Below are 9741 nucleotides of genomic sequence, written 5' to 3' on the forward strand. Positions count from 1 at the left end.
TAAATGGTATTATTCTGATTCTCCACACTCCTTCACTCGCTCTGAAACAAAACATTCATTCATCTTTTTTAAGGATTGTAAACCCTCACGTTCTCAGACTAGTGGACGTATATTGTGGCCGTTGAGACGCACAGACGTGTAAACTAGTAACAAACATGAATGTATCTAATAAATCTGTTGGATCACATTTCATCAGCTCTTCTTTCCGCCAAACTTCAGTCAGCCATGTTTCATTTCATGTAGTCCGATTACACAGTTAAAAACTACGTCCCACCATCAGTAAAGTGCAACAACGTGTTTCCTAGAAAATTTAAAATACTTTCATAAATACTTTAAATGATGATGAAGTATAAAAATGTTAAAAATAATAAATTAAAAACTTCAAAATGTCAGGCATCAGTGTGTGTGTGTGTGTGTGTGTGTGTGTGTGTGTGTGTGTGTTAGTCGGTCAGGTGAAATGCTCGGCTCAGGATGAGCTCAGTTCTGGCTCCTCCCAGGTGACACGCCTCCAGGACACACACCAGCCTCTGATTGGCCAGCTGGGCTGCCATGGCGATGAGGTCAGCTGAGAGAGAGAGAGAGACAGAGAGAGAGCAAGTTTAATTAGTTAGTTTGTTGTCAATAAACTGAACCAGGTGTGTGTGTGTGTGTGGACTGACCTGGTGAAGGTGCAGGTGTGTGTGAGGAGAAGGCTCCATGTGATAAGATGGAGGTCCAGGTGTTGGAGTGATGGAGGAGAGAGGAGGAGGAAGAGGACGAGTGAGGAAGGAAGACAACGTCCACCAGCACACCGTCTGACAGAGCTGCAGAGATCCAACTTATCATTATTATCATTATTATAATTATTATTAACCAGTGTTTATTGTACCTAAAGTACCTGGTGACTGTAGTTCTGTCAGGTGCAACATGTCATCACTGACAGACTGATGGACCACATTATTAACAACAAAGGGATTGAGAACAAACACAAAAACAAAATCAATTGTTATTTAATAAGGAACAAAGAAAAGGACCCGACACCGTGATGAGAATCTCTGTCTCAACTGAATTTAAGAAGGCTTTATTTGGAGATACAGCAGCGTATCGTCTGCGTGGAGGTGCAACAAAATGTTGTGTTTCTGTATGATGTGGCTGAGTGGGAGCACATAGAGTGAAAACAAAATCATTCCCATCCCTTCCAAGGACGTTATAATTATACCTGGACACTGCCATGGAGACAAAGTCCCATTCATTTCTATGAAAGCTGCTCAGTGGCGCATGAAGCCGAAGTAACTCGACTGTCTTCTGCGTAGCTTCCACTTTGTGGGTCCCATAGAGCCTGTGCACTAGAGACTTCCGACGACTGAGCAAGCTAACTTCTGCTTTAGCGCCAGGCTAACATGAATGGGGATATAATAATTTAATCGTGCAGCTCTTCTAGACTTTACACATTTTATTGGACTGAATGGATCAAATTGGAAGTGGAACGAGTTATGTCTCGAAGGTTGTTACGCTCAAAAAAATTTACCCGCCCGGTCTCTACCCCTGTGGGACTCCATGAGGGGAGAGAACAGAAAATAAAGTTTGACTTTAATCTTCCAAACTGTCTTTGGAGAACATGTAAATAATAATAATAAATATGATTATTACTGAATAATAAATTAAACTGTCTCAATTTGAAGTTCATTAATAAATAAATTACCTCTCAGTCTCAGAGTGTAGTAATCTTCAGGGATGAAGTCGAACTTCCCAGCAACAGACCCCTTTCCTCCCATCGCCACGGCGGCCGCCTGCTCCTCCCTGTGGGCGTGGTCGTAACGCATTGGCAGCGTCTCCATGGCAACCGACGGAAAGGCAGGTAGGAGTGGGGCGGTGATGAAGGACGAGGTGTCGTCATCGTCGTCATTTTCATCAGCGTTCACGTTTTCTAGAAACTCCATCGAGGCTTCAAACAGAATGACTGCAGACAGACAGATTTATTATTAATATAAGTTTCCTGTTCTTTACACCTGTGGGGACCCGTACTAACAATTATTTTCATGATTAATCCATTAAATGTTTTTTCTGTAAAATGTAAAAAAATGTGATAAATGCTCATCATAATGTCCCAGAGTCCCAAGAGATGTCTTTAAATGTCTTCATTTGTTCAACCAACAGTCCAAAACCTAAAGACTCTTCATACATGACAATAAAGAGAAACATTTACCTGTCTTATTGTTCTGCTCTGGCTGTAATGTGACTGACGGATGTCTGAGGAGACAGAGAACAGTTTATAATCACTCATTTAATACATGATGTCCTCTGAAACAAGAAGAAGAAGAAGAAGAAGAAGAAGAAGAAGCCACAACAACAGGCAGAATGGATTACACACTGTCTGAAAATGTAAATGACATGTCTGGTCTCTGTTAACCTGCCAATGTCAGCAGGAGTGGAGACACTTTATAAACTGTGTGAAACTCTGTCTCTGACTGATTCTGACTTATTTGTTCCTTCTTGTAAATTCAGCAAATGTTCTACATGAACTTCTTTCTGTCTTTGAGTAGAAACATGGAGTCTGTTTGTCCCAGTGATGGACGGGTTTGTTTCATACAGAGCAGGAAGTGACATCAGATCACAGGTGGTCACTCCGACACATGGATTTATTATCATGTAACAAATGGGTTATATTATTAATCACACATCAGTGTTTCCCCTATATGCACCTAGCAGCAGTGGACCGCCGCTGCTGAATTATTTTTTTTTTAACGAGAAGAGAGAGGTGGAGAGTGGGCTCAGTCTTGTATCTTTAGAAACTAACGTTATATCATTTTGCACTATGGACGCTTCATATCCAGGTCAATCACCTGTTTGAAACGATGTTATTTATGAAAATAAATCATAACCACAGTGGGCCACCTACAGAGACTATGAAGCCTGTTACACTATTTTTTGCAGCTGTTAGAATAATGAACTTTAATATAATAATTCAGACTGTCAGTATCCATGGTTCTATTGTCATATTATCTTGGTTGCTTGGCAACTATCATCGTCTCTGTCAAAGAAACTTTGCAAGCGGTCTCCTTCGCTACATACATATCATCCAGATATACCGTTACCGGTTGATGCAGGTGATGCGCCGCGCTAAACTCCGCTATTCCGTGCTGCGCTGCGCCGTCTCTCAGCATACACCAAAACGCAGGTAACGTTAGCGCCAGCTTTGGAGAAGGTGCCACGAGAAACTTTGAGCTTACTTGATAATGTCAGCACAACGATTTTAACAAGCACCGGGTAGATGTCAACCATGAAGCAAGCAACACTGATCACGGATTCAGGATTATCATTCGCCGAAGGGAAAACAGTCCTGCAACTTCTTGCTGCTTGTATGCGTTTGAGCATCAACGGCCCCCCAACAAAACAGTTTCCTTTTGAGAGAGCCTTAGAGCTACTGTTTCAGAGCCCGAGGAAGACCAAGTGCTCTCAGGCAGGATGCCAAATGTGCCACCACTAAAGCTTTGTTTTAGACCCACCTTGAACCTTGAGGGTTTGGGGACAAGGGGAGGGTAGGGTAAGGAGCTTAAAGCAGTGGGAGGGAGGGAATGGAGGGGACTGAGATGGAGAGGAGACGGTAGAAATGTTGGGAGGGCCGGAGGTGTAAACGATGGGTGGGGGGGAGGATTGTGATGGGGACGGGAGGCAGAGGGGAGATGCATGGAGGCACAGACCTTTCGGATTGTTCCAGTATTTGTCTTATGTGATTTTACTGTATATGGTTGGTGGTTAATATATTTTTTGTTAAATTATTGTCAATAATTGTTTTAAAGATTATACTTTTATTGTGTTCAATAAAAGTGTATTTTCCTAAAGCTTGAGACACCTCATATGTAAGCTAGACAGACATTTCCCTGCTCATTACTGGGCACAAATGTACTGCTATGTACTTAAGCCTAAAGAGCCCCTCTGGTGCCGGCAGACACAGAAACCTCCCGGCAGGGTGCACTTTGCACGGGAGCGAACACTCACCTCCACTGCTACAACTCCATCCCAGGGGAAACACTGCACATCATATACTCTACTGTGTTGATGTAAACATCATACGTTTGTATTTACAGTGTAGGTGATCTGGATGGATCAGCTGACTCTTAATAAAGTTTTGATAGAAAACAACGCTGACCTCTTCTTTGGCGTTTCAGCCGGCAGCAGCTGCTTCCTCTTCCACGACTTCCTGCTGAAACACAGTTTGTGTGGTGACTCACTGAGTGAAACAGAGCGAAGAGGAATCAAATGAAATCGAGTGTTTTCAACGTCTCACCCGACCGCGTGGTCCGGAGGGCGGGGCGTCAGCTGACTGACAGCTGAAGACGTCGGGGAGAAAGAGGAAGAGGAGGAGAGAGGAGGTCTGAAGGAGCGAGGGGTGGAGGGGAGAGGGAGGAGAGACGAGGAGGAAGAGGAGAGGGAGGGGGAGGGAGGCGGGTGAGGGGAGGATTTAGAGAGGAGAGAGGAGGGGGAGGAGGGGGAGAGAGGTGAAGCTCGGTCCGTCCAGAACAAACAGCGATCCTCCTGAGAGACATGAGAGACGTCACATCACACTTCAAGGTTCTGACCAATCAGACGGCTCTGAGGACGACAGCAGTCTGTGTGTTTGACTGTAAACAAACAAACAACAAAGGAATAACACGACACAACAAAGTCATCAGTGTCACCTCTCCTCTGCGGCTGTACGTAACCACGGTAACAGTAGCCTGGACACAGAAGGTGCATCGCTCCCGGTAACAGAGCCTCTCCATCTCCCTCTGAAGCTCCGCCCCTCGCAGGAAACCCGGCTCACCTGTAGGCACACACACACACACACACACACACACACACACACACACTTCAATATAATCATGAGTCAAATTAATTAATAATTAGAATTAAATGGTATTATATTCAGACAGACGGCTGACCTCGCCTGTCTTTCATGTACGTTTCCAAGGAGACGGGGGGAGGCGGGTGGATAAAGAATCCTCCAATCAGAGCCCTGCTCAGCACCTGTTCGTCCTCCTGGCTCCTCAGCCACTGGAGGAACTGTCGCACGGGGCGGAGCTTACGGTAACTCATCTCTGAGTGGTGGCCCAGTCCTGCCAGCCGACCAATCAGGAGAGAGGACAGAATTCAGCTGACCAGTGAACGAGATGACAAACTAATGACGTCATGACAGAGAAGACAACGTCAAAAATGATGATGTGTCACAGAGAGGAGGAGCTGCTTTAAGAGGAAACATGGATCAGAACCCGTCCTCCGTGTGTTACCTGTGCAGTACACCTGTGTGTATGTTGTGTTTGTCAGGTAGAAGCCGACATCGGTCCGATCTGCAGCTCTGATCAACTTCAGTCTGCTGCAAACGACCACCGACACTGAAGACACACACAGACACTGTCAGCTTCATGTGTGTGTATGTGAGTGTGAGTGTGTGTGTGTGTGTGTGAGTGTGTGTGTGTGTGCGTGTGTCTCACGTGGGTGGAGCTTCTGGTGGGACTCAGGCTGAGACGTGGAGAAGAGCTTCACCATGATTGGCTGGTTGCTAGTCCCGTCCTCCAGTTGCAGCCAGCGATACTCCAAAAGCTCCGCCCCTCTGCCATCTACCAATGAAAACACACATAAACACACAATCTTGTGCGTTTATGTGAAACAGTAACAGAGGCTGTGTCCAAATTCAGGGGCTGCAGCCTTCAAGGACGCGGCCTTTGCGGCCCACGGAGCCCGGGTCCTTCGGAGAGACCTTGAAGGCCTCGTCCACCGTTGTTAAATGGGACGGTCCAGCCTTCGGAGTGTTTCCTGGTTGCGTCACCAGGTGTTCATGCATTAAAGTCTGTTTTGGTTCAAATCTATCAAACGTGTACATTTATTTGTGTGTGTACAATGTGTCAAATCTAAACTGAATTATCAACATTACAAAATAAACATTAACCCATTGGTGATTAACAACTATATTTACCACAGCATCACCAGCGTCACGCATTTTAACTGAAAGTTGAACTTTGGAGGTTTTATAGTCTCTTGAAGTTTAACACATCTGGCGTTGGATGTTCAAATGAGTAAAAACCGAGTATAAACCCATTACTTAAATTTAAATGTCATGTCTGCGCCACTTGATGTCGCCATTTTCTCTTGCTTCCTCTTCTGTTTCGGGACTGAGCAGCGGTGCGCAAAGGATCTTGGGATATGTGAGGCCGCGAAGGACAGTAGCGGTGCGTCCTCCTAAACGAGGGTGGGGAAGGCTGCATTTGTGGGCTGCATTTGAAGGAGCCTTTGAATTTGGACGGCCTTCGCGCAGCGTTGTGACGTAATTGGCCTTCAAATGCGCCCTTCGTGGGCTGCAGCCCCTGAATTTGGACACAGCCAGAGTGTTTGAAACTGTCATGGCAACCCTCACCCTTGCTCCTGATTCGCTCCGGTCGTCCTGAGAACGTCAGCAGGCCGATGACATCACACACAACGCCATGAGGACGGTCCAGGAGCTCCTTACTGACAGAGAGGGAGAGTCAGGGTGTGTGTGTGTGTGTGTGTGTGTGTGTGTGTGTATGTGTGTGTGTGTGTGTGTGTGTGTGTGAGTGTGTGAGTGTGTGTGTGTGTGTGTGTGTGTGTGTGTGTGTGAGTGTGTACCTGGTGTGGAAGCTGTATGTGGGTTCAGCTGGGAGACAATCAGGTGAAACAGAGGATTCTGGGAGAACGGAGATACGAGCAGCAGGATTTCTGCTGTTCACACTGATCTCTGGACAGAACAACAGAAACAGAGTGATGATCCGTCCTCGTAGAACCATCTGTGACATGGAGCACCTGAGGCACAGGTACTGTGTGTGTGTGTGTGTGTACCTATGTCGTCTGGCTCAGCCTGGTAATGCAGTTTGACTCGATAACGTCGCAGGCTGATGATGTCACCAGGCTTCAGACGGCGATACCAGCTGACACACACACTGTTCCACAGCACCACACACACACTTCCTGTGCGGTCACACACCTCCAGCACCGCCTGCAAACACACACAGACACACACAGACACACACACACACAATAATATAATAATACAGTGCAGTTCAGTCGGTGTTGCTCGTCTGTTGACGTGTGAGACTTCCTCTGACCTTATATGGGCAGTCATAGTTCCGGTCTGTTCTCCCATAATACATCAGGTGTGACTTGTTGATGATGCGTACGATCAGCTGATGCTGGACGGCGCCCCTGGCAACGCCCCGGCGACCAGACAGGAAGGAGTCACGCAGCTCTGACACTGTCACTGCAGGACGGCGCGCTGTCAACACACACACTTTGTTTGTTTGTTTGTTTGTTTGTTGACTAAACAAAAAGCAGATCGTCTTCGTCTTAATTAATGTTCATAATATGAATCAGTTCATCAGAACAACACTGCTCAACGGTACGGTTCATTAGTACCATCACCTTCCTCCTCCTCTTCATCCTCCTCCTCCTCAGGGGGCGGGGCTTCGCTCCACGCCGGCCCGCTGTCGTCCACATTGTTCCACAGAGGGAGGAACACGCTGCGATTGGCTCTCAGAGGAACCAGAGGATCTGTGGGATCAATCAGTCAACCAATCAGAGTCATGATGGTCTGGATCACAGAGCAGTGAGGGGCCAACGATCTCCTCTCACCTGTAGGTTCTGATGATCCGAACCAGGGCAGAGAGTCCCGGTCCACCTCCACCCTCTGGACTCCCCCCTCCTCCTCCTCCTCCTCCTCCCCTGCAGCTCCGTCTGTGACCTCCACACTCAGCAGTCTGTAGCTGCAGGAGCAGGAACATTAGTTCTGACTCGTGACATCACAGCGTGACATCACAGCGCCGCAGTGCACCTGTCCTCACCTACCTGTCTCTGTCCTCAGAGGCCCTGGGGCATTCTGGGAGCTGGGCCGCCATGGAGGGGGTGAAGGTGGCGTTACGTAGCACGGACCCAGGCCGCAGGACGTTTCTCTCCACCAGCCGGTTCAGACCCGGATCCAGAGTGACCCGAAGCCGACAGTCCCCGTCTGTCAGTGTGACGTCATACAGGTCTTCACCTGGAGACACCAGACCAGAGGACGCCACACAAACCAGTCAGACCAAAGGACCCCACACAAACCAGTCAGACCAGAGGACGCCACACAAACCAGTCAGACCAGAGGACGCCACACAAACCAGTCAGACCAGAGGACCCCACACAAACCAGTCAGACCAGAGGACCCCACACAAACCAGTCAGACCAGTGACCCCCACACAAACCAGTCAGACCAACAACACAGTTGAAAACAGTTTGCAGATCAGCCGTCAGAGGTCCGTGTGAAATAATGCTGATACTAATATTAACAGTCGTGCTGATGTTGCTCTCACAGCGGAGCAGCCTCACCGCTGAGGACGGCCTGGGGGAAGTAGACGGAGGATCCCTGGTCTCTGCTGTAGCGCTGCAGGTCCACCACAGACAGGAACTCCCTGCAGACGACAGGAGAGGACGAGGACGCCTGAAAGACCACACGCGGGACAGAAGAGACCCACAGGACAGAAAAGTCAGAACTGAAGTGCCTGGTGACTGTGGTTCTGTCCTCACTGACAGACGGATGGACCACATGCTGATCATCAATCCTGTCACCTACACTGGTCACACTGTGATGTTTGGGTTTTGTTCTGCAAAGTGAACTTTTATTGACCCTCAATAAAAGTATGAGCCTGAAAATTAGCATAATATGACCTTTTTAAAGACGTTCAGACAATAATGTCAGAAATGTAATGTAACTGAACTAAGTGAGCCACTGTTTGGTGTAAAAGGTGTTTCTAATTATTACCAAAAATACACAACATGGAGGGTAAACACTGACACAACACAACACAACACAACACAACATCACTTCTGCTCTCCACACTGACCAGTCAGTAATAGTTTAATATAACAGATTAATAATCATAGTTAAACTGGTCAGGCTGAGCCATCAGGAAGCTAACCGCGCTCTCCTACTGACGCCAAACTCCGTTTAAATATCAGATGATTTAACTAAAGCTGGAGTTACCGGGATAAAGAAACGCAGGTACAGACCAGCTGAGCAGATTTATAATCTTATGGACCAAACAACCCATTCGGCAGATCCAGACCACAGGAAGCAGCAGATCCTTCACATAAAACCTCGTTATAAAGTGATTCACATCGCAGTAGGTTGAGGAGAAAAAGACGATGTTTTCTTTGAAATCTGGAGTTTTATTGACACACAAACTGACCGTGCACGTGCACGTGCACGCCTTGTTTCGTAATTCGGAAAACACGGAGTTCTGTTCAGTAGGATGAGCCGTCTGCCCTAATGAGCAAGGCGACGTTAAATCGGTGGATATTTGAATGGAGTCTGGTCGAGAGCAAAGAGCGGGATGAGACAGACCGAATGGACGTTTAACTGCCTCCACACGCACGCGCGCCAGTTAGATCACCGATCAATCGATATGTATGAATGATAAGGAGGAGGGTGACGGTGAGGCGGGTCACACCTTGTTAGGACCGGGTCTGGACGGTCTGGACCGGGTCAGGATTCTGTGGAAGACGCAGCCAGTCGCCGCCATGATGGACGAGCAGCTCGAACAATAACAGTGCGGTGCATTGTGGGAGAAAGAGATGTTTTGTTCGATGAATATAATTAAATATTTATCATAAAGTCAGTCAATTTATTCTTTATTCTACTTGTGACACCAAAAAATAATCTGTGGACACCGGAAGTGAATAAATATTATAAAATGTGTTTCAGCTGATCCAACCAGTGAACCAGTCACCTCAACACCACCA

General features: G+C 47.2%; 1 protein-coding gene across 1 annotated transcript in view; it reads right to left on the minus strand.

The window, feature by feature from the left end:
- Window positions 1–9537, minus strand: part of LOC141003484 (RPA-related protein RADX) — a 10008-nt gene extending 471 nt beyond the window's left edge. The window contains exons 1-19 of the mRNA XM_073474835.1: window positions 9450–9537; window positions 8329–8440; window positions 7813–8002; window positions 7600–7730; window positions 7390–7518; window positions 7077–7243; window positions 6811–6967; window positions 6601–6709; window positions 6371–6462; window positions 5451–5576; window positions 5247–5351; window positions 4902–5075; window positions 4659–4783; window positions 4268–4515; window positions 4130–4183; window positions 2186–2229; window positions 1682–1939; window positions 660–803; window positions 1–565 (exon numbers count right to left, since the gene is read on the minus strand). The exon at window positions 1–565 is cut by the window's left edge and continues 471 nt beyond it. Coding sequence (XP_073330936.1) covers window positions 441–565; window positions 660–803; window positions 1682–1939; window positions 2186–2229; window positions 4130–4183; window positions 4268–4515; window positions 4659–4783; window positions 4902–5075; window positions 5247–5351; window positions 5451–5576; window positions 6371–6462; window positions 6601–6709; window positions 6811–6967; window positions 7077–7243; window positions 7390–7518; window positions 7600–7730; window positions 7813–8002; window positions 8329–8440; window positions 9450–9521 — 2562 coding nt within the window. The 5' untranslated portion in view covers window positions 9522–9537 and the 3' untranslated portion in view covers window positions 1–440. The remainder of the gene's footprint in view (window positions 566–659; window positions 804–1681; window positions 1940–2185; window positions 2230–4129; window positions 4184–4267; window positions 4516–4658; window positions 4784–4901; window positions 5076–5246; window positions 5352–5450; window positions 5577–6370; window positions 6463–6600; window positions 6710–6810; window positions 6968–7076; window positions 7244–7389; window positions 7519–7599; window positions 7731–7812; window positions 8003–8328; window positions 8441–9449) is intronic.
- Window positions 9538–9741: the final 204 nt, after the last annotated feature.

Source organism: Pagrus major, chromosome 10 (genome assembly GCF_040436345.1).
Source record: "Pagrus major chromosome 10, Pma_NU_1.0".
Taxonomy (NCBI): domain Eukaryota; kingdom Metazoa; phylum Chordata; class Actinopteri; order Spariformes; family Sparidae; genus Pagrus; species Pagrus major.